Below are 25,560 nucleotides of genomic sequence, written 5' to 3' on the forward strand. Positions count from 1 at the left end.
AAATTGCATTTCAGATGGAAAACAGAATATCCTTTTAGACTTATATATTAATAAGAACCCAAATGGTAAATAGAAATTAGCAAACCACCATTTATATCTTTATTTTTGGCAGCAAAGGAGAGAAACATGCTTATCATTGTGCTGAAATGGATTTCAGCATTCAATATAGATAACCTGTTTTAAAACTGCTAACATGGCCCACCTACAATCTTTTACAAATCAGTGCTCTTCATCCTTTATTAAATCATTATGGTACTTTTTTGGTGTAAAGATTAGTTTGGGTTTCAACATACATTTAATTCAGTATTTCAGTCCCGAGTCACAGATTCCTGACCTGGGGTGGGTGAGAATCACTCTAAGTAGTCGTAGGACTCAGACCAAACCAAACCAAATGGTTTAATTAAACCAAACCAGTTTAATTCACTGATATTCTTGCCAATACTGAATTGAGAAGTTAAGATACAGAGACAAGTTAGACGATAAAATAAAAGCAGGTGGGGAAAAAAAAGGTAGAAGTTATTTGTTTGAAGCAAGCCTGCTCATTAGAGTCACCTACAGCATTTCCTTTAAAGGCTGGATCTTAACAGGTACATGAAATGCCCCTTAATCTGAAGGTTAGTTATGAGGGGTCTCGAGAAAGAAAAACCCCCAAACCAAAGCCCCTGCCAATGAGTCACTTCCAACTCATAGCGACACTACGGGGCAGAGTAGAGCTGTGCTTCAGGGTTTCTGAGGCTGTAACTGTTCTGGGAACAGACTGCCTCATCTTTCCCTCAAGAAGCTCCTGGTGGGTTGGAAGCACTCTGAGCTTGTGGTTAGCTGCTAACCCTTAATCCATGGCACCAGCAAGGCTCCAGGGGAGGAAACAATGGGTAGCAAAGACTGAAAATGCATGGAGTGGAATTTGTATGTTGTCACCTACTCTGTTACTGCTGAACCATAATCACCCATAATAATCCACAGGGACGTTCTGGGACACATCCAGGAAATTGCATTCTTCGGGCAGCAGCAGTGTCTTCGGAGTGAAGGTCAACATTTATTGCACAGGAACCAAGATTCTTCTTCCGCCTCTCCCTGAGCTGGAGACCTCCACGTACAAATGTGGTTTTGGATTCCTGTTCATGAGCTCCTCTGACCAGCAGGGGGCACTCCACCAGAACGCCTGAGGAAGCACCTTCTTCAAAGGGAAGTGTGAGGTATTGTGTTGGCCTAAGCAACAAGGTTGTTCAGTCCCCATTCTCAAGCAGCTTTTGTAAGTTGTGTTGTATCTTGAAATAATGAAAGAGAAGTTCCTATTAGTAAGTGAAACGGGTTAGAATCACGTACAAAGTTGGAACCCACTCATCAGGAACCAACAAGAACAACTTCTCTACAATGCTTGCAATGAATCTGTTCTGCCTTGAAGAAAGAGTTACCACAACCACTGCCATCAGGTTGATTCCATTTCATAGCACCTAGGAAGTACTGTGCTCCGTCACCCTCCTGCCCGTTTGTTATATTATGATGGCTTGCGGATTGATGTGAAGCTGGAACCCATTCCATTGGTATTTTTAATATCAGCAAGGGCAGCAATAGTTGATAGGGTTCAGAAGAACTTGCAGATTATGACACCGCAGGCAAAAGGCCTGGTGACCTGCTTCTGAAAATGAGCCCAGGAAACGGCCTGCGTTTGGATGATATGATTTCTAATCTTTGGATCACAATCGTTGGTGTCTATCTTCCATATGGACTTAGTTGATGCCTCACTTAGATAGTTGCTTGTTTGAAGACAAGCCTTTAAGACCCCAGATGCTATTCTGTATAGCTGAGCATCATCTAGTTTCTTCATCACACTTTGCTGTAACACCTATATTTTCAGTGATCTCTTCATGAGGGCAAGCATCAAACAGGGCCATGTCATAAGAGCGAATTGTTGTAAGACTGGGGCTAGAATGAAGTGGAAACCCAAAATATATTCATGTATCTATGATTAATAAGTCTCTCGTTCACCTTAAAGACATTATTGTCATTTTATGTTAGAAAACATGAACAATCATCTCCCTGGGGTGGGAAGGATTTCTATTGATAGTGTCACTAATTTAGCCAATGGTATAAAATTTAAAACACAGTTAGAAAAGGAAATTATACAAGTATAGGCTGGCTATGAACCACAATATTTGAATTGCTAATGTACAGTGACCGGACACGATTTGAATAAAAAATGGGGGTTGGTGATAGGGCAAAACTTTCAATCATGTTCACCGACAGGGGCATCACCATGTGTACCAGTTTAATACATAACATAATAAAGCACAGTGGGCATTGAGATAATTAGTATATGGTTGTATAGTATTCACCATCCACAGGGCACCCTCAAAGCAAGAGATCTGGACCAAAGTCCAATGACTACCAGTTCTATATGCTTTGGGGTAAAGCCCAGTTCACTTTGTGAGGTTTCCACATTAGTTCTTTCTGGTGTGGCCTACGAAGAATGTTGGGCACCACAAAAGAAGAGAGTCTAAAGTCACAGTATTTTACAGCACATGGCCTGGATTACCAAGGGCTGGATAGAAAGTAGGTCAAAAGTTTCCAGGAATATTCTCCTCCTTGGGTTCTATGTAAGTATTGTTAGGCAATTTTTCCCAGTGGGAGGATGCGCCTACCCATTTTCCTACCAACAGAAAAGTACTCTGCCTCGTGTTCACGAAGCACCGATCACACCCTCTATATGTACATTTAAGAAATCATGTTGACCTCAGCTGGGGTGAAAATCAGAGCTTAAATTGTGAACACCTGGTTTGTAGAAGGCTATGGATGAGATTGGAAGCCCCAAATCCATTTGCAGTATCCACACATAGATTAAGCCTCAGGTGAATCCACCTCTGACCATAGTCCAGGGTTGGGAATAGCTTTGATATCTGACAGAGAGCATTGTGGAGTCAATTATGGTAGTTGGAGTTAGTTTAAAATGTAATATCTTTTCATTTTATCTCCCTTTTGGCCCATTTTATTTTATTTAGTCTTTTAAAAATTTTATTGAAAGATCATTTCATTGGTGGCTCTTCCAGCTCTTATAACAATCTATGCCAAAAAACCCCAATCTATGCATCAATTGCATCAAGCATATTTGTACATATGTTGCCATCATTATTTTCTAGACAATTACTTTCTATTGAGCCCTTGGTATCAGCTCTTCTCCCTCCCCACCGCCTCATGACCCCTTGGTAAATGATAAAGCATTATTATTTTTATAGCTTACACTGACCACTGTCTCCCTTCCCACACAGCTTCTGTTGGTCACCCCTCTGGAGGGGTGCGTGTGTGGTGTGTGGTTATGTGTCAATCGTTGCGATCAGCTACCCCTTTCAAACCCCCTCTTCGCACTTTCCCCCTACACCTCTGGTATCGCTAATTCCAATCCCGTTCCTGGAACTCTTCTCTGCACCTGTGCACATGCTCTGGTTTAGTCCACTGGGAAAGGCGGGACTGGGGTCATGAGAGTGGGGGGTGAGGAAGCCTCAAGGAACCAGAGGAGTATTGTGTGTTTCACTGGTGCCATACTGCACCCTGATGGACTCATCCCTTCCCTGTGACCCCTCTGTGAGGGGATGTCCCATTGCCTACAGATGGCCTTTGGGTCTCTGCTCCAGCCCCCTTTCTCAACACTATGGTTTTTTGTTTGTTTGTTTTAAAGTTGTTTTAGTTTTGCAAAAAACAAAAAAAGGGAAGAGGAGGTCTACATGGATCAAGTCTCTGGGGGAGCCCCTCTGTCCATTGCCCCGTGGTAGGAATACCCTTGACAGCAATACAGAGTGCATTGGGAAGTGGATTACTGAAGATGTAGTTAGGTTAAAAATGAACATCTTATCACTTGATCTCCCATTTGACCCATTTAATTTTGCTCTAATTTTTAATATATTCTAACTTTCTTTTTGATTGAGGTTTTTTTGCTTAACTTTATAATTATTGTTAGTTTTTGGGGGGTATGTTTCTCTTTATATAAAATCCAGCGTAGGTAAATCTATAGAGACAGTAACTGGATTAATGTTTTTTGGGAGGGCATTTGGGAGGGGAGGTTGTAGGGAATGGGAGGCTAATAACAACGAGCACAAGAAACCAAGAAAATGTTTTAAAATTATGCTGTTGATTGTACAACTCTTCTACATATAACTGAAACAGTGAATTATATGATGTGTGGATTAAGTGGCAATAAAACTTTTTAAAAAAGAAGATAGATTAAATTTTTGGGAATCAGTTGAAAATAAACAAAAAACCCACGATGGATCACAACAGATCCCTGTCTGGCTAGCTTGGCTGGCTTGCCTTGGACGCATCATCAAAGGGGAGCAATCGCTCAAGGAGGAGATCACATTTGGTGAGATGGGGAGCCAGCGAGGGCAGGGGATACTCTCAGTGAGAAAGACAGGCACCGTAGTTGTAATGACAGAGTCGAACATACCAGAGATTATGAGAATATGTGCAATTCATAAGTTTCTAGGGCTTCAGCATATGCATTTTGGCCCCAAGTCTATTCTTCAATTGATCCCGATTTGGGACGAAGGTGGTCTCCACTGGTACCACAGCCCTTTCTTGCTGAGCAGCTGAGCTCTGTCAAACTTGCATAAGACTTGTCCAGCTGTCTGCCTGTTCTGAACAAGCCCTTCTGTTTCTGTTCCTTCATTATAATATGCGATGTCCTGCTCTGGTCCCCAGCCATTGTACATCAAGAGCAGTTGCCACCTGTCTGTCAGTTGGGGCTGAGTTTGGTGGAGGTATGGGATGTAACCCAAGAATAAGGCACCCATGTGCTTCCAACCCAAAGGATACTATTTGTGAGTCAGACTGAACAGATTTGAAAGTTAATACCAACCCATTCTGGAGGGTAGCATGAAAGCCAAACAGTTGTAAGCATCTCATAAGACAAAAGCAAAGGTTCTTGCAGTTAACTTCTACTTTCTCTAGGTTGATTTTAAATTTAAAGTAGAAAAGGTTTTCCGGGTTTGCCCATAGACACAATGATTCAATAAGGATTCCTTCATGACTTGGTTTAGAACCGAAGTTTGAGAATACCGTGGTTCTCAATATTTCTGCTGTTAGATGCCAGCGAGCACTTACTACAGCAAGACCAGAGTAAATTGTACTCATTTGTATTTCATGTGTCTTCCCAATTCAACTACCCTATTATGTTCCACTTCCAGTGAGTTGCTTTTGACTCACGATGGTGATCCCATGGGAGTGTGCTAGGATAACACACTGCTAGAAAGGGGGTTTCAATGGCTGATTTCTTAGAAGCTGGTCCTCAGGTATTTCTTCTTACCACCTCTAGGTGGACTCAAATTTCCAACTTGTTAGCAGCTGAGCACACGCCCCATTGGCAACAGCAGGCTTTGTACCATGAGGTAACGCTATTAAATTCTGGGCCTTTGTGGTAGCAGATGAGTCACTAAACGTGGCCTTAAGGAGCAGGGTGAAAACAAAGTGGTTGTCAACTCTGAAGGAACAGACTTTGAAAGGAGAAGAACATAAGACATGTTATCGCAGTGTAACTTTTGGGACATTTATGGTTCTTTCTCTCCTTCACCTTCTTGACTCTCAATTGGCCTCCACCCCCCCACCCCCCGTCACTTTTTGTTATTTTGTGTTTGAAACTAGCCGAGCTCCAAGAGCACTGAGGGCCAGCTTCAATGTTCCTTTTCCTCCTTTCACAAGCACCCAGACCAGTGCTGTGATCTGATGGGAAAGGGAACTGGGGGGGGGGGGGGTGGTTTTCTCTCAATTGACCTTTTAAAAGTGACACAAGTGTGAGGATAAGCATGCCAAAGTGCCCTGTCGAAGATCCTCTCAGAGGTAAAGGTGCATCAGTAATCTTATCAACAAGGATAACATTACTTATAATCCTGTGCCTGGATTCTGGGAAGCAGTAAATCAGAGGGCGTCCAAGGACAACTGTGGAGTCAGACCGGGTTCTAACTTCAGGTCCAACTTTCCAGGAGTGTCACTGTGGGCAAGGTAACTGAGTCTGTTATCTTGATAGGATTCCACTTCCTCTTACCAACCAGGGTTGCAATCCAGATTGCATGCCCTATTTTATGTACGGCAAAAACCAGCCTGAGTTGAGTTAGGATTGGTTGGGTCAGTGGGTTTGAATCCACTCCCTCCTCTCTCCCAACACTGGGCCCCAGGGTCTGTGGCTGTCTGCCACTAGTGACTATGATACAGAAATGCTTCTAACTAAGAAAGGAAAGAGTGACCAACCAGAACATCTATTTCAAGGAAGTCAGACCTATTTCTTGGTGGGAAAAAAAAAATCTGTTTCTCATAAGGGGAAGAATTCATGCCTTTCTTGTGAGACACTGGGTTTGATTCTCTGCCAAGCGGAGCCACCATCTGTCAGTGGAAGCTCAAATGTCGCTACGATACTGAACTGAGCTTCCACCCTAGAGCAGACTAGGAAGAAAAGCCAGACAATCTTCTTCCAAAAATCAGCCAATAAAAACCTTAAGAATCACACGGGGCCAAGTTCATTGTAGATGGGGTGGTCAGGAGTTAGAGACCAACTTGGTGGCATTTAACAATATGCTTATCATATAACTCTCTAGTCCGAGCATTTAGGTTGCCACCAGCACACCAGAGGCACTTGAGTGTGCAAACCTTGACCTAGGGTGAAGGTTAGGCATTGCTGCTATTGTCTCCATGCACAGGAAGCCCATCAATCACCTTTTCCAATTTCATGATGTTAGTTGTAAGCTCTTGGCAAAGGACCTCCACATTTAACGGCATTTGTGACCCCAGGCCAGATGGTACTGTCTGTCTGTGAAAACAAAGAGGGAAGTTATCATAGGCAGGGAGGGCAAAGGAAGAAGCAGACGGAATATATTTAAAATGTATTTGAACAGAAAACCAGGCTGTAACCGAAGACAGTAGATAGGTCACTTGTTAACACCAGAGAGCTCTGTAGTAATCCACATACTCCAGGTTCAATGCTAAGGGGACTAGTTCTTTTTTTTTAAAATATCATTTTATTGACAACTCATCACAATCCACATATCCATCCATTGTGTCAAGCACATTTGTACATTTGTGCCATCATCATTCTCAAAACATTTTCTTTCTACTTGAGCCCTTGGTATCAGCTCCTCATTTTCCCTCCTCTCTCCCTGCCCCTCCTCCCTCAGGAACCCATGATAATGTATAAATTATTATTATTTTGTCATTTCTTACACTGTCCGATGTCTTCCTTCACCCACTTTTCTGTTGAAGGGGACTAGTTCTTACGTGATCAGCCCCTAGGCTATTTTTATTTAAGTGAGCATGTTGGTAGCTGGACTTCCAAATGAAAATCACACAATTATTCCGAAGCACAAGGTTTCTGAGACACCATTTACTAACCATTAACATCCTCTGTTTCCCCAGCATAGTACACATTTGCAAAAATTATTGCTCTTCTTGATCATATACAGATTTCTTCCCCCCACAAGATCAGTTATCACAAAAAACCTTTGGAAACGTTTAGGGACATTTTTATTTAATTCATCAATATTCAATTCAGTGTGACGTTTCTGTAGCTGCTTTTTCAAAACTTTTTCTACAAGTATAACTTCCTCTGACTTAGAACCCCAAAGATTGTGTTAGTTGGATGATTTTATGTCACTTAGACCCTAGTGGCTAGGGGTGGAGACAAACCTGTCAATCAAGTGGTAGCTTGATGACACCTCCTTGCGGGGTGGGGTGAGGTGGCCTTTTGTGTGAGAGTGAGGGATTTTGGGAACCGTGCTCTCTGTCACTTTGCCTGACGCATGGGCTTCAATCTAGACTAGACTTACCTGCTTCTACAACTGTGTGAGCCATTTTCATGGTATATAGTTATCTCTTTATGTGTGAGTGTGTCTAGCTATTCATCATCTACCTATCTCCTATCTATCTATCTATCTATCTATCTATCTATCTATCTATCTATCTATCTATCTATCTATCTATCATCTATCAATCTATCATCTACTTACCTACCTACCACTGGTTTTGTATCTCTAGAAAACCTAAGGTAAATGGTATTACACAGTGTCTCTCAAAGTGTGGTCTTTAGTTTGGCACCATCAATTATCACCTTGGAACTTGATAGAAATGCACCTCAGATCTACTGAATCAGAGATTGAGACCCTGGGGCCCAGTAATCAGTTTTAACAGCCCTTCAAGTGGCCATGATATGCACACAAAAGTTTGAGAAACACTGGTAGACTGGGAATCCTACAAAGACAGGATCTTTGTAGTCATATGGATCTGCATTTGAATCTTGATTCTATTGCAAGCTATAATATGTTATAATAATTACTTCTCTGAGCTTCAGTTTTTTTAGTTGTAAAATACAACAATAGCTATTTTACACAGTTATGATTAAGTATATTATAATGAGGCAAGATTTTATGTATTCATATGTGTATGTATCCATTCCAATACAATTTATAGCACATGGCAGATACTATGTAAAGAAATATCTTTACCTTTCAGATCTGGGATAAACGTATGCTTTCTCATGTGGGACAATTTATTTTATTTCAATTTCTAGACAATATATCCAAATCCTCATGTAAATGGATTTAAAGGAAAAAGCTCAGGTCTGAATAGTTGTTTATATCAGACATGTTAGACATTGTTGGGATTTACTTTTAATATTAACACAATTGTTTTTTAAAAAGTACATACTCTAAGAAATGAAATTTAAAAATGACTATTGTACATTGGTTACAATTGATGAACCAATGCTGATACATGAATAATTAATGTCTATCATTTACTTAGGGTACATCAATTATATATAAACACTGCTCTAAAAATAATGTGTATCAAAAGATTATTAAGAAAATAACTATCATGAAATAGCTTCACAGGCACAACCAATGAGTTATGAGAATTTTTATAGTGGTCAATTATTTTGCAAATGAATAAGTTAAAGAATGAAAAATGATAAAATATGCTGAGTTGCTGGAATTTCTTTTTAATGAATGCCTTTACTAAGTGCCATTTTTTTCTCTGATAAACATGTAATTTGAATACATTTTAATAAAAGGTCATGACGAAGCCTTAGGATAGCAGAGCAAGATCATACAATTAAGGCCTGCTTCTTGCCGTATTATTGGCAACACTTTTGCAACCCAAGAATTGTGCAGGGCCGGGTCACATCATTCGTTTCTTTACCCTCCCGCCTCTGGAACTCTCTGCGTAGGTCCTTAACAAAATGTCTCCTACAGAACCTGCCCTCAAGGAATGTTTGCTAAGAATCATGCTAAATTCAGGTCAAATCATACTGATGTGCATAGGAGGGAAATGATAGCACCGAGAGATTGTCTTACTCAGTATCAGGGGCGTTCACAATGGAGGTCAACGATCCCAGCTGCTCTTCCAGAGTATTAATTCTATATCTCATGTAGACGGTCGAGATGATTAGTGCAAAGACACTAGACGGGTATGAAAACGAAGACTGTCTCAGCATGTTAATGACCAGGACCTGATGTTAATAAAATAAGCTCAGAGCCAATGATGTGACTTGGAAGCAAGGCATTTTCTAAAATAACTTGAATTTGAAAAGGTCTTGTTTCAAAGCTTGCTGTCACAAAGCTAAGAGGGGACTGAAAGTCCTCTAGCCCAAATCCTTCATTTTACAAATAATGGTCATTCTAATAGGATTGTTCAAAGTTAGACCCAAGTTTGAATACCAAGCTGGTATTTCTCCTAGAGGGGGCTGCCTCTCTCTGCTCGACAGGCAGCCTGGTTCTCTTGTGATGCACAAGCATCCTGTTTTATTTGGAAAGTGGGACTATGCTCCTTGGAACAGCTCAGAATGGGGTCAGACCTTTCAGAAGAGTAACTGGTTACAGACAAGAAGCTGATGAGGAAGTTTAACAAATTGGTGCCTAAGTTCTCAGGAAAAGGTATGACATTTTAAAGTTACAGCCTCTCTCTATCCAAGGGACATGTGATAGGTGGAAAAATAAGTAATAAGGTAAACATGTCTCATAATTCACAGTGCTATTTCCTAACTAACAGTATCAACCCAGAACTTCTGCTGGATTTGGCTTTATCAGTTTCCTTTTCCACCCTCCCTTCTCACTGCCTTCTTAGATGAGAGGGGTGTGAACAGGAAAATGTAACCTGTTTTCAAAGGGAAGTGCCCAAGTGGGAGACAAAACTGTCACAGAAACTATGTGAATCACCTTAGAGACATGTGAGAGTTGCCATGTCCCTTGGCAATATTTATTTCTTTAAGAGAATTGAATCATGCAAGCCACCCTTAGTCAGTTCATTTACTTACACAACTGCATAAACTATAAGAATATGGTGGAGAGGCAGGCATTTCGGAGACTTTACTTTGTGTAATATTCCAATGCTTTCTGACTGACCTGTTGGGCATATAAACAGAGACAGTTTTAAAACCATAACACACCTACTCACCCAGCAGTACTCATATAAAGAGTGACATCCCCAGGTAAGGAAAATCAAAGTATTAACTAAAAGCTTCCAACTAGCCAATATTTACATATATAGGTAGGTAGATAATTATATTTTTTAGCCAATAATGGCAATTCCTTCTCTATTCATGTAGTAAACATTTACTGAGAATCTTCTTTGTGCCAAGCAGTGTGTTGGAGTCAATGGTGAACAATATAGACATCATTCTTGTTCTCATATTATTATAACAGATGGCTAATTATTAGAATAGTTTGGAAGTAGGAAACAATTCAATACTCTTGAGTTTTATCAGTAACTTTTGAATTATAATCTCAGAGTATTTGTGGCAGTTACATAATTTCATGTCAACTTGAAGATATATAACAGTGTAGGGGTGGTAGTCAATCTACCAATCAGGTCACAGTCTGATGGTGACTCCTTGTGGGTGTGGCCTTCTCATAAGGAGGCCCTGGGAACTTCCCCTTCTCTCTCTGCCTTCACCTTCCTGTTCACTGACCCTGATTACTACCAAGTCTTGGGAAGTTACCACCACCATCGGATCCACCCAACTTTGCACCCACCAACCTGTGCTATTCCTGCATTCTGCATCATTGCTTGTGACTCTGTGAGTCTGAAAAGGGACTTACTTGTGGACTTGAGTTGGACTGGACTGGGATGTTTTCTGGATTTATAATTACTTCTTGATAGAAAGCTCTTTCTTACACATAGATGAGTGTCACTGGATTTGTTTTTCTAGTCAACCCAGCCTAACACAGTATACAAACAGTAAAGTGACTCCCATGAAGGTTATCCACCTTTGCATTTCCAACTTTAAGGGTTGGATACTCTTTGCTGAATGAATAAATTAATTAATTTTCAAAAACCCAAGACAGGAAGGCAATCAGATACTGAACCATTAGGATCCATAAAAGTTTACAAACAGATATCCAGAAATAAAACAAAATACCACCACCAAAACAATTCCAGTTTCCTCACCATGGACAGTTAGGGTCTTTGCTTTTCCTTCAGGCATTCTGGTCACCTGGGCGTCCGCTCGAGTTGGCTTTGTTTCTCCTTTGGAGACGTTCAGAACCGTCTGGGACTCTGTCAAATGGAAATCTATGAAGGCAAAACAGGGCTAGGGAAGGCTGCTCCTCAAATAACCTCAAGCCAAATCAATTCTTTAATATGTTATAATGCCTGACAATAGAAATCGGTATTCTTAAAGACTGATTGCAGTGGTAGGGTGTTGAAAACCAATGCTCAAGCAAATAAATGCTAAATAATATAAGGTTAGTCTGTACCCCACTGATTTACAGGGGTGATTTAACTATAACAATTAATCCCATTACTTACATAAAAGGTAAGGAAATATATATATTATTTATATATAAATATATATTTCTCCCAACCACTTTAATATTTAAGAGACAGCTGTTAAATGTATATAAAGAGAAATAGATTTTCACCATATAAGTACATCCTTACCCTTGAGCATTCAAACTATTGTCTCCAGTTTTCTTTCCCAAATGGTAACTACTTAGATAAGTGCTTTTTGTTTGTTCTGTTCATTTGCTTTAAAAGGGATAGGTTGGGGATGTTTTGTGGAAGATTTAAGTTTTAGTCAAAATACAATGTTTTCCAGACCTCGAGAGTTCTCCGATTCAGGAGTCTGAGAGCCAGAACTGCTGTATCCTTCTATGTCCTTCCTTCTTTGTTGAAACACTCCATCCAAATCTGAGAATTCATCATTGAAATCCTGAAGAGAGATAGTGAAACGAAAAGAGGCCAATGATCGCACAGTAAGCAGTCAGACTGCTGGAATCTCCGGCGTTTCCACTGAGAGCATCGGACCCATAAGGTGCAGGAAAGACATATCCTATACGAGTGGGCTTGTTAGACATGGTATCCGAAGAGCCCAGCCCCTGGAAAAGGACCTGCTTGGTACAGTAGAGCATCAGTGGAAAAGAAGAACTCAGTGAGGTGGAAGGACATAATGTCGCAACAATGGCCCCAACATAACAACACTGTGAGGATGGCGCAGGGCAGGGCAGGGCCTCGGTCTGCTGTTAAAGCACCTAACAGCATTAACAATAACTAGGTCCCTCCCAGTTGATGACTTAGTACAGGAAAATGATGAAAGCTGTGTAAGGTGGACACTTGTCAGAGAAGGAAAACAAAAATATTTTCGATTGAAATGTGTTATAGAAAAGTGGCCAGAGGTATCAGCTAAGTGCCCCCTATGGAGTATACCAGCTTGCGTGATCCAAGGATTGTAAATAATAAAATCTCAAGACCACAGGAGGAGAAATAAATTCTGAGCATCTGGTTTGCAGATGGTGATAGATGACAGCGAACGTCCCAAATCCATCTGATGAGAGTGTATCCTCTCAGATTCAGCTCCCATTGCATTCCCTCAGCCCACTGATGAGTGATGTGAGCAGTCTTGCCCTCACCCAGAGTGCACTGGAGACTGGATTGCTGAAGAGATCATTAAAAAATAGCTCATGCCGTCGAGTCAATTCTGACTCAGAGCAGTCCTGTAGGACAGGGTAGAACTGCCATGTCACCATTTATTTCCCCTTTGACCTATTTTTAATGTGCTCTAGTGGCTGTTATCTTCTGCTTTCCCATAGGTTGAAGTTTTTCTGTGGTTGAGATGTTTCCCCCTTGATTTTCTCTATCTGAAATCCAGGAGAGGTAAATCTATAAAGACAATAACTAGATTAATAGTTTCTTAGGGTTATGGCAGGGAAGGTAGGCAGGTAATGGGGAGCTAATAGTAATGAATATAAGAATGAAGAAAATGTTCTAAAATTGATTGTGGTGATGATTGTACACATTTTTTAAAGTATATTTAAGCCGTTTAATTGTCTGGTATGCGAATTACATGTCAATAAAACTTTTAAAAAAAAGAAAAGTCGTAAGATTGTCCCCTATCAAAAATGGAAACCAATGACATCCGGAAAAACAAGGCACTCCTACCGAGTCCCGGTTCTCACAGGCCTCCTTAGAGGTGTGTAGACGGAACGTCAGACTTTCTGGGCAGGGAGACTTTTGTCAATGCTGAGCAATTTGTTTAAAAGAACAATTGAAAAAATTGGAATGTCGGTGAATGATGTTTCCGTTGAACAGCTAGAGACACCTCATTAGCACTTTGAATGAGAAAATGCTGCTACTGGCAATCCCAGGAAAGAGTGGACAGAAACCTCTTAATGCAACTTTGGATACGCAGGCAGAGAGACAGGTATTCCTAAAAAGGAGGATAGTTTTCATGAAAATTGTCAACAGAATGGGAAAAATGACTAGCAAATTACACTTGGAAAGTTTTAACCCTTTTCTTCCCTCAAACAAGATCAACAGAAAGTCGAATAGAGTCGGTATTATCATATTTACTTAGTAGGAGGAGCTTGAGGAGTGGGGGGAAAGGCAGAGAGGCTTCCCTTTGCAGGCTGCTGGTTCGCAAACTGCTTGAGAACTAAGGAGACCCAGCAGTGTCATGACAGCGCCCCGGTGAAGGTGCTGCCAGACTGAACTCTTCACACTTCCCTTGCCTTCCAAACGAAGAGGATCATCCTGTGCACAGATTACTCACTTTCCCCGTGAACTAGCTGGTGTTCCGTCATTTCAATTTCAGTCAAGAATTTATAGGGGAAGGAAACTTGAGCAATTAAAGTCTCTTCCATATAATAAGAATTGATTAAGTGCCCGTCACATTATAAGGCAGCATGCAGACCATGACACACATGATTGCATGTCATCCTCGTAGCTCTACTGGGGTGGGGGTTTTCCTGGGTGAAGAAGCAGAGCAGTGCCGGGCTTGCTAGAGAGACGTCACCAGCTGAGCGGAGACCAGAGGTGAAACTAGGATTTCAAGGTAGATTTAAAAAGCAAGAAAGCAGACTCACCATTGAAGCCATTTTAAAGTATATGATTCAATGATATTTAGCATATTCACAATGCCTTACACTCTTCACGACTCGCTGATTCTGGAACATTTCCTTATCCCAGAAAGAAGCTCCGTCCCACCAGCAGTCCCCGCTTCTCCCCGTTCCCAGGCCTGACAAGCACCCATCTCCTTTCTGTCCTCATGGATTCGCCTGTTTTGGACATTCTATAGAAATGTCCATACACGCCAAGAAGACGGCGTTTGGAGTCTAGTTCTGTTTTTACTCTGAATGCCTCCAACGTTCATCTATGTTGTAGCGTGTATTTCATTCCTTTTACGGACGAACAGTATTCCACTGTATATACGTATCATACAGTGTTTGTCTTCGGTCAGTTGATAGAAATTAGGGTTATTAACACTGTTTGACTATTATGAATAATGCTACTATATACATTCCTGCATAACTTTTGTTTAAGCGTATGTTTTAAATCCCATTGTTTAAAAAATTTTTTTGTTTTGTTGTTGAATCCCATTACTTTTAAACAACCCTGAAAAGGTCTCTAAATGTTGAAACTATGGACGTGTTCTCTTTCATCACAGATTTTTCAAGATTGAGTAATAATCATTTAAATGATATGACCAAGACTCTCTTGCACAAACATGTAATATTGCATGTGCCAATCGTATAGAAACCAGGAGAGCTACTTCTCACTGGAAGCACACTCCAGATCAACAAAGGAAGAGAATCAAGGGTTCTGTCTCCCTTTCGTTTGGACAGAGGAGCCTTTTTCTTTGAGTTATTTCTGGGTCTGCGCACATCTCTGGGGAGCTCTATGTCTTTGCAGGCCGGAACGAGTGTTGATTTTTGCTGGTATGTGTACAGCATGCGCTAGCACAGTGCCTCGAACAGGTCAGACACTGAGTAATTGGTGAGATGAATCATGTCCTACACTCCACTCGAATGGACTCGTGAATCCCTCCAAACAGCATGGAAAAGCAAATAGAGCAAAGCAATTCCCTGTCAGTCCCCTATCAAGTTTCTTTCCCAGGACAAGGCTTGAGAACCACGTCTGGCCTCCTACTAGTTCCACTTTATTAGGGCAGTGCTGTGCCTTCAACTGTGTCTCAGGTAGCATAGTGCTACCTTCCTCCTCTGAAGAATATCCCTTACAATCATCACCAGTGGGAAGCTGACTCGAAGGCAATGCGTTGGGGTTTTTTCTTTGTGTCTATGTGTGTGTGTGTGTGTGTGTGTGGTATGTGTGTCGACATTCCTCCTGCATTCTGTAAGTATGGAGAAGTGAAATTTCTCTGCATCTATAGTTAGGGAGGCAACTCACCAGAGGCAGAGATGAAGGGCGGTCTGCCCGGAAACTGTTCTCAGCAGAGGAGGGATTGGGGCTGTTACCGACACTTGTAATCTGCAATTCGTGGGATAAAGTGAAAAAGTAAATCCGATGAACTACGAAATCACAAAAAATACGAAGAGATACAGTAACTGAGGCTCGGAGAAGTCATACTCACATCTAAGTGCCCACACACAGACTTCAGTAGTTTGTAAGTCGAATCCCGGGAGAGTAAGGAGACAAACATGTACTGAAAAGCAACACAGAAGTGATTAGTTAGAGTTACTCCCCGAGACATGCCAGTAAGAGAGGCTCAGAGTTTAGCAAGGTCTATCTGTATTTCTACATTTTCAAATGACACAGACTATTCTTCCACCCCGCCCTCCAAATAGTTATAACATGTTATACTTATTGTAAGAGAAAAAGGCAATGCATTTTAAAAACACCATTAAGTCTTGAAGGAGTCATGTTTTACAACTACAATAACCACATCGTATTTAACATTTTGCGGTTTGGGTTTCTTTGTTTTCAGAGCTTTGAAGCGCAGAGTCAGCCTAAAAAGTCAGACTATATCTTCGAAAGCTCTTTCCAGAATCACCGCAGGGAGGCCTTGACCACAGAGCCCTCCTTTCCCCTTTCCAGGAGCCAGGCTGTGTCAGTTTGATGGATTCACCGGCTGGCCACTGGGCAAAGTCTAACTCACGCAGGAAAACGTCCACTGAGATGTTGAGCGCACTTATGAGTGACAGTCCATTCTTTAATTTGCGTGCTCATTCCGCTTACCCCAAGGGAGACAGTTCAAACCCACCAGCTGATCAAAGAGTGAAAATGGTGGGATCTTCTCTCAGAAAGACTTACAGCCACAGAAACGGGATGTAGACAGGGTCCCAGGAGTCAGAATCGGCTCCCGGGGGTGGGGTGGGATAGGGTCCTCTGAGTCAGACGACCGCAGTGGGTTTGTTTTTTGGTTTTCCTTTAGTTTGTCATCGTCCCTCTCATTCACCAGTGAGAAAACTCTATGTAATGTAAAAGCAAGTAATGCCTTTCAGAGGGGTAACATCTTGGGGTTTGGTATCAGACAGACCTGGTTGCAAATTTTGGCTTGAATGCCAACTAACTTGATGACATTGGGCAAATTGCTTAGCCATGTTTAACTTCAATTTTCTTAATAATTCCTATCCCTTTTAATAAATAAGTAAAAAAACATAGGCATTATGCAACAAACGATGAGGTAGAACAGAGGCACTAAACAATTACTAGGCCAACTAACTGGGGTATTCCATTATTATAGAATTTCCCAATTCACTGTTAGGGATGCTGACGACATTGATGGTTTAGGGTTCGTCCTTGGCAAGAGGCCACGAGGCACAGAGGAGGAGAACAAAGCCAGGGCAGTCTTGCTCTGCGGGTACTCACCCTGTCAGTGACTGTCGCTATAATCAGGGCATTTGGCACCAGAAGGGCAGTTTTGGTTTTCTTTATTAGGGTGACTGAGAAAGCCGGAATGGAGATCTGAAACAGAATCATCGAGTCAGCTCTGGTTCAGTTTCATAGAAATGTATTTTAAATTCTCGTGTTACACTTTAATTTGAATGAAGATAGATAACTAATCAAAGCTCGCCGAAAGTGCTTCGGTTTCCACAAAAATACCTAAGTCTTACAGAGTGGCATGGGGTGTGTCACTGAGCTCCTCCCACTGAGCTCCTGCAAAGCCACAGGTTCAATTCGGGGCCATCATTCTACTGGCAAGACTTGATAGGAAACATTTATTTTTAAATAGACATAGAGATAGAATGCAAAATTAACATTTTAAAAAAAATCTAAGTTTAAGATGCTAAAAGAATTTCCTGCTGTAGTCACCCACTCTACGTAACTCCTGTGTCCTCCCTCTCTCTGTTCTTAGGCACATCTGGGCAGCGAAAACACCAAGACACACTCGTGGATCGACCGCTCATTCATTGGACAGAAAGTCTGGTACTTGAATTCTCAGCTCTGCCCCGTTACTCCCTGTATGACCACTGTCTAAGGTATCCTGGTGGTGCTATAGGGTAGGTGTGGGCTGTTAACCACAAGGGCAAATGTTCAAACCCACCAGCCACCCTGTGGGAGAAAGATGAGACTTTCACAGAAAGATTTATATGAAGAAACCCTCGATAGGGTCGTTATGAGTCAGAACTGACTTGATGATATTGGGTCTGGTCTTATATTTTAAGGGACCCTGGTGCATAGTGGGTTAGGTATTGGACTGCTACCTGCAAGGTCACCAAGTTCAAACCCACGAGCTGCTCTGCAAGGGAAATGGGAGGATTTCTACTCCTGTAAAGATTGACAGCCTCGGGAACCCATGTGCGCAGTTGTGCTCTGTGTTCAGGGTTGCTATGACTAGACGGCATGGATGTTTTGAGGCCTCAGCTTTCCGGTTTGTGAAATAGCGTTAACTTTATCTACTTTCCGTGATTGTGTGCCGACTGAAATGTTCTGTGGAAAATGCCTGGCACTCATTAAAATTTCATTCATTTCTTCATGTGTTTCATATAATTATGCATGAAATAAAAGAACTGCTAAGTTCTTTTCAGGTTCAAATAATGAATAGCAAAAATGATAACTGCAGCATCTCCCATTACCAGTTCTCATTTACCAGATGAGAATGTAATTTCAATGATGGCAATCTGATGAAGTAGGCATAGAAGGAAATTTGTTTAGAGAGGTACATACTATGCTGAAGGTCATACATAGAAGGAGTTATGCAGATAGAATTTGAGCTTACTTGTTCCTATTGTGGATTCTTTGCAATATAATACGTTACAAGAGTATATCAGATATCACAAAACATAATGGAAGTTCTTGATACTTGAAAAAAATTTTTCTTATGGTTTGGGTGAGAAGTTCAAAGAGCAAATTAGTTTCCCATTTAACAATTGGTCCACATTTTGTTCCACGCCATTACTTGACATCTCTCAGTGTGACAGCCCTCTTCCTCCGTCCTGTCTCTGTTTCCATTTGCACTTCTCTTCTGTCCCTTCCTGCCTTTGAGACTTTGTTTTTGGGCAAATGTTGCACACATTCTGAAATAGATCAACATCCCCAAAGAAGAAAAGGGTCTTCCACAGTCACAGTGCAGATTGGCAGATGAAAAATGAAGGTTTTTTTCCCCACCTCGTGGTGTTTTCTTCCACAATTCTTTTTAAAATATTTTTTTCAAAACCATTTTATTTTGAGCTAATTCAGATATTTTATTCCATAGTTCCATTACATCAAGAAGTATTGTATAATTGCTACCACAGTCAGTTTCAAAATATTCTCTTCCTTCTTGAACTTGATATCAGCTCCCCTTTATGACCCCATCCTCACTTTAACCCCGTCCCCAGGAACCCTGAGACACTTGCTATCCTATAGGCTCATCAATCCCGGGTTTCTTAATTCATTCATTCATTTATTTTATTTTAAAAATAATTTTATTGGGGGCTCCTACAGCCCTTATAACAATCTGCACATCCATTGTATTGAGTACGTTTGTACACATGTGGCCATCATCATTTTCAAAACATTTTCTTTCTACTTGTGCCCTTGGTATCAGCTCCTCACTTTATTCCCTCCTTCTCCCACCCTCATGAACCCTAGATAAATGATAAACTGTTATTATTTTCATATCTTACACCGTCCACTGTCTCCTTTGACCCATGTTTCTCTTGTTCCTAACCCTGGGAGAGGGGGGTGTTATATGTGGGTCATTGCAATCAGCTACCCTTTCCTCCCCTTTTCTCCCCCCACCTTCCGTGTACCCCATGGTATCACTACTCCATTACTGCTCCTGAGGGGTTTATCTGTCCTGGATTCTGTGTGTTGAGAGCTGTGATCTGTACCAGTGTACATGCTCTGGTCTAGCCAGATTTGTAAGGTAGACTGGAGTCATGATAGTGGGCGGGTGGAAGCATTAAAAACTAGAGGAAGGTTGTATATTTTGTTTGTGGTATGCTGCACCCTGGCTGACTCATCCCTTTCTTGTGACCCTTCTGTGAGGGGATGTCCAATTGTCTACAGATGGGCTTTGGATCTCCACACTGCCCCCTGCTCCCTGTTCACATTGATATGATTGCTTTGGGTCTTATGAAAAACGAGCTTTTAATGTTGAATTTTGCATTAACACTTGGGCTAATTAGATGGGATTGTTCTACTATCTCAAAGTTCTTATCAGGGATAGCAGGAATAATGAGATACTAATCCAGGGTAGACATTACAAAAGCAAAGCAAAACAAAAACTACTTTGTCAGAGAACAACACCCACAACAATGTTATAGGGTGAGAGGCAATAAATGGGGGGTGAGGAAGGAAACCCATGAAAAACGTAAGACACTCAAAACAGAAGCTATACAATGAGTCTCTGGCTGTTTCTAAGGAGGGACACAAAACACAGTGACAAGGGGTCGTAAATTAGGACTTTTCCCCCCTCATAATCCAAGACATGGAACACCCTGAAGAAGGTGTTCTCAATGAATTGCTTCATGAATGAAAAGATTATAAGTAGACAATAGACATGTAGTGAAGAGTAAGTCACTTTTCAGTTTGATCCTCGATGTAATATATGTATATGCTAACTTTTTAAACATTTGGAAATACAGCTGGGCAAAAGATCCTAATTGAATTAAAGCTACATTTTTATTAATATTTTCCAGAGATAGGCTGCTTAGAAATTCCTTTTTCCTAGAACAATTTTAAGTGCTTTCAGTTCGAAGTGGATTATGTTTAATTTACATCAGTTGACAGTGAGAAAATACTGTAACAGATCTGAATTATAAGTCTTCTCAATTTTGTCCTTAGATTTTTCAGTCTCTTACTTTTGTAGATTATTCATCTCTTCACAAGACTAATTATTTGTTCATGAATATCTTTACCCCTGCTGCTCTGGTCTGAGGAGTAATCGCTCTTTGAATCCCTGAGAGTTATCTTCACGATAAACTAGAGATCAGTACTATTCAGCCCTCCTCTCCACTCTTTGGACCAACTTTATAATGTAGAAGTCGAGAACTGTGGAACAATACTGTTTCATATTGCTTCACAGTATACTGATTCAAACAATACTGTGGATCCAAATAAGCTTTAAGTAGAAATAATACAAAAGTACCATGCTTGATTTAAAGAATGACAGCCAATCTGATTATCCAACCCTAAAGAAATCAAGAATTTCCATTATATTTGTTAAGTGGTCTTATAGAAGATTGTCAGTGGCTATAGGAATAGCATTTAGTCAAAATACAGCTACCAATCCACACAAAACATTCTGTTGGCTGTTATTATGCCAAAAAATCTAAAGCTTGTCAGGAATCAGAACAACGGGAAACTCACTAATTGTCATGGGGACCCCAAGCAGGGGCTTTTCAGGCTTTTCTGTGACCTGTATGAGCCAGAATATCAGTGGGTGGAGCCATCTTTTTTCTTCTTATGCCAGTATCTACAGGAACTCATTTTAAGAGGTGGTGTCTAGGGAAGGCGATCAATTCCCTTAGGTTCTTCCTATTGCTCAGCACTTCATGCACTGCCCTTCCTGCAACGCTGTTTTCAATGAATAGATGTCATAGCAGAGTCTCCTCGGGATTGCAGGTCTGTGACTACGGAAGACTAGGCCTTCTATGCGCTAGTGCGGCTCACTTTGCGCTAGTACAAAGTACTCTTTGTGCCAGTGTTCTTAAGTGCTTAGCCATAGGCCTATTTCCCTGCATGCCTCTAATGTTAACTTGCACGATGAAGTTATTATTCTCACACATGCACACCTATGTTTACTGGAACAATTTCCATGATAGCAAAACATCAACACAACCAAAAACCCTGATTCCAGAGGAATGGATAAAGGAACTCTAGGACCTTCATGCAGCGGAATATAACGCATCAATAAAAAACAGTGACAGCTCTGTGAAACACCACCAGGCACGGACAAAACAGGGGATCATTATCTTAGCAAAGTTATTCAATCTTATAAAGAGAAATGTTTATTATAAATATTTACATGTATCCGTTATAAGGAAAATAGAGTAAAAGAAATGTGGGTTTTACACCAAAAGATAAGTCTTTGAGGACAATGAGGAGGCCAGGGATGGGGGGCGGGAACAGGGAGAGGGGAGCTATAGGAACGTGTAGAGGGAGGAAAAAGCAAGTGCACGACATTGGTGGGAGGGTTTAATGAGGTATGACTAAGGATTTTATTCATTGAGATGGGCGCTGTAACTATATGGAATGTGTTTCTATAAATTAGAAAACAAACAAACAGACAAAGACTGTGAAGGCTCACCACCTTAATAAAACCCTCCAGATCCCTCACCTCCTGGACCGAAGTATTGGTCTGAGTGGCTGAAACAGGAGGGAAGTTATACGAGTACTGAAGTGGGCTTGGAGTCTTCAGTGGTACAAGCTCATTTCAAACAGACAGGGGAAAAAAGTTAATATTTCTTCAAAAAATAGTTTTGGTTTTCCTGTATGTCTTCGACTTACATTATAGCCCCTTCTCCAGGTAAACCACTTAAAATGTCCTCTGGTGACAGCTGGGTAAAGTAATGAGGACTGTGGCTGTGGAAAGGTATATGTGGAGGAGGGATGCGTGAGGGCGTGATGTTCGCTGGGGGTGGGGTGGGGTGGATTAGTGCCACCTGGAGGCATTTAGAATCCGTCAGAATCGACTCGATGGTAGTGAGAGTTGAGTTCACGTTTGCGACTACCACACAGGGAACCGGCATGAAACTATAATGATGAATTGCATTTATCTATAACATAGTCCCCATGACCACCGCATTCACAAACAAAACAAAACCAAACCTCCTGGAGAAAGCCCAATGCACTGTGTATACTCAAGTATAAGCCTCCCCGAACATCAGCCGAGGCACCTAATTTTACCACAAAAACTGGATAAAAATGTGCTGAAAAACTTGGCGTATACTCTAGTATACACAGTACTTAAAAACAATATCTACAATCTGAAATAATTTAGTTTGTTTAAAAATTTCAAACTTACAGGGGAAAAAAAGTTAATATTTCGTCAGTGTTAGTTTGTTTTCAAACTTGATACCCACCTTCGTATCTTTTCCAAAGACTTTCGAATGAAAACAAATCCAGTTTTCAGATACAAAGAGCTTGCCTTGGTACAGTATTTCTTTCTGTAGAGCACAGGTAAAGCCTGGGAAACATAGACAGGTATGGCATAATTTAAAATTTCCACTAAATGAAAACGTTCACATACAGAGATGGGGCGAGCCAGTGCACTGCTCTCCCCCCCTTCAGTCTTCTTTAGTGGATGAGAGCAGCCAAGACTAGTTTGCTCTTTAATTCAAAATCTTAACAACTTCCTAGGAAAATCAAAACGGAAAGGCAAGTCTATCATTCTAGGGCAGAGATCAAGAATGGCGTTTCCAAAAATATCCTCTCTTTAGGAAGAGGTTTCACCCCTGCCCCTCTCTTCCTGAGATTCTCCCTAATGGCTCCTTATGAAATAAGTGGTCACAGCGGGGGAGGAGCACACCGTCCTCTTTGGAGGGCAGGGCAGGAATTCAGTAACTCTGAAGATGCTGAGAGAGGCCCCTTGCTGAACTACTGCAGGGCAGAGTAGGTGCTTAACTGGTGTTTGGGTCTGAGCACTATACCTTGAGATTGCAGGTACCCAACACATGTCTGTCCACTGACATTCGTGTTCCCTTTTAGTTTTCTTCTAGGTGGTCCAGGAGCTACGTGAACTATTTGGCTTAAGTTGGTAGTTCAACGTCCCAGCAAGCCATTCCATGAGAGAAAGACGTAGCAGCCGGTTTCCAGAAATATTTGGAAATGCGATGGGGAGTCTTTCTCTGTCCTACGTCAAGATGAGTGAGCACGGACTCCTGGCAAGGGGATTGGTAGTGGCCTCCTGCGCCCCAGGACTGCTCTCTTAAAACCCAATTCGATCACATATATCTCAACAATGAATTTTGAAGGCAATGGTGTCATTCTGGAACCACCTTAAATTATTCCAGCTCCTATGGAGTTTCTCATCCACAGCCCTTTCTCATTCTACTCTTAGCTTTGATGGCTCTGAGCGAGCGCTGTGTGAAAGGGCGTTATGTTGACATCAGCAACTTGTTCTCCTGGGTCACTCAATCCTGTGCCCTCCTTCTCCCCACAAAGCAGATAGCACCTTTGAAACCATGCAGCTGAAAAGAAGTCAAAAAGGTCAGAACTTACTTTGCCTCAGTGGTTCCTCAGTGGGGACGTCAAGAAACAACTTGTGAAAGTGCATATTGGCCTTGTACTACAAGGAGAACAAAATACAGGCATTACTGTTCTCACTTGTTTCTGAAACATCCCAAATGTTCATTTCAACTCGAATCACCAACTTTCCCCGTTCCCCCTTAATAGTATACTCAGGAATCCCTTCTCTCCGAACACAGTCTCCAAGGACTCCTGGAAACCAGTGGAAGGCAGGGCAGAGAGGGGGCGGTGCATCCTCCAGTTTGACTGGGGAGGTGATGATTGGACATCCAGCTACACGGACAACAGAGCTGGTGGAGGCCCAGGGCTGAACAAGAATGTCCCTGATAGGAAACCAGCTCAAATTCAAGGTAGTCCCACAGGGCAGGGAGTAGTTCCCAGGGCAGCAAAGACCCAAGGGAGGCAGAGGAGTACAGTCATTAAAACTTCACACTTGGACAAATCTGAGTTTAAGGCTTGGTTGTACCTCTTACTGGGAAAAAGAAGAAGCCTGTACAGTCTCGGAAACCCACGGGGGCAGTTCTACCCTGCCCTATAGGCTCCCTTTGAGTTGGCCTGGACTTGATGATGGTGAGGGAGAATGCGCATCTCTTACTTGATGTGCAATCATGGCCCAGCCACGTAACTCAGTTTCCTCGTTGTGTGTGAGAGGGCAAAAACAATGCTTGCTTCACAGCTGTAAGGCTTATAAGAGAGCACACGTCTAAAGGACCGATATTCTGGGACTACATCTGGTAATGACGACGGCTACTGTGATGCCATTTCCTTAGAGGGAGATGCCCAGGAAGGCCAGAAAGGTTTCCCACCAAAGATGAACTCTGCGGGGCAGTAAAAGACCCACGCCTCGGAAAGGGTGCCATCACTTCTCAGTTAAGGCATCTCTTTCCACACGGACAACAGATACACAGATGGAAATTTACAGTTTATGAAAAATGCTTTCACAAACATTGTCCTCTCAATAACCCTGTGAACCTGACGTCCCCCTTCCAAGAAGGAGGACCCAGGTCTCAGGGACACTGGCGGGCTGAACGGGCACCGCACAGTGATTGTGAATAGGGCCTCCTCCCACAGCACCGCTCCTGCTCATAGGACACTGTTGATGGCAACGACTTACAAGGAAAATACCCGAAAGAGATAAACACAGAGTGGTAAGCACAAATATACCCTTGGTGTGTTATCTAAAGTACCAGCAGTCTTAGCAGAAAACTGGCCTATTATTGCCATAAAACACAGCTACAGCGCAGGTGATTCAGACGACAGGTGGCCCTTGTGAGCAGCTATTCCACAGATGCACACCTTCTGTTGACAGAGTTAATGCTGGCTATTTATGGAACACAGTTTCACCCAGAGAGTGGATTTCACTAAAATGAGGTGTTCTAGGCTTTACTGAGATTCTGTTCTTAATGGCACAGTGAGCACTTGTTTGCATACTTGATTAATTAAAAAATTATCCCAGGCCATGATATTGCACTATCAATATAGTAAGAGTTTTTAAAGAGAAATTGGAAGGGGGGTTGGGTAGCACGAAGTGGGGGAATGGTGTGGACAGCAAACTAATTAAACTGAAACACCAAACAAATACAGGGTAATTTTAACTGTGTCCTGAAGAGGAAAAGGAACTTTAATAAAGAACATGTGTTCCTGGAAGAATAGTGGAAACTTGAATGTATGTCCTATATC

The 25,560-nt window shown here is 41.7% G+C and overlaps 1 protein-coding gene and 1 non-coding gene across 3 annotated transcripts; both read right to left on the reverse strand.

Moving 5' to 3' along the window:
• Window positions 1-765: 765 nt before the first annotated feature.
• Window positions 766-24,098, reverse strand: GRAMD2B (GRAM domain containing 2B). 2 transcript variants are annotated; one of them, XM_045284978.1, is made up of 11 exons: window positions 23,854-24,098; window positions 22,716-22,819; window positions 17,074-17,169; window positions 15,836-15,907; window positions 15,652-15,732; window positions 12,070-12,181; window positions 11,419-11,526; window positions 10,286-10,373; window positions 9,327-9,431; window positions 6,697-6,790; window positions 766-1,268 (listed from the first exon to the last, which is right to left on the reverse strand). In XM_045284978.1, the coding sequence occupies exons 1-11, from the start codon at window positions 23,906-23,908 to the stop codon at window positions 1,227-1,229; spliced, it is 957 nt and encodes a 318-aa protein (XP_045140913.1). In that variant the 5' UTR covers window positions 23,909-24,098; the 3' UTR covers window positions 766-1,226. The 2 variants fall into 2 exon arrangements, with proteins under 2 accessions (XP_045140913.1, XP_004697028.2); XM_004696971.2 differs by having other exon boundaries at window positions 11,419-11,541; window positions 23,854-24,097.
• Window positions 5,616-5,734, reverse strand: LOC115873904. Its single transcript, XR_004048676.1, has one exon. It is a non-coding gene; the product is annotated as a small nucleolar RNA SNORA61 (small nucleolar RNA).
• Window positions 24,099-25,560: the final 1,462 nt, after the last annotated feature.

Source organism: Echinops telfairi, unplaced genomic scaffold, assembly GCF_000313985.2.
Source record: "Echinops telfairi isolate 266 unplaced genomic scaffold, ASM31398v2 ScPeMD7_7469;HRSCAF=8507_1, whole genome shotgun sequence".
NCBI lineage: Eukaryota > Metazoa > Chordata > Mammalia > Afrosoricida > Tenrecidae > Echinops > Echinops telfairi.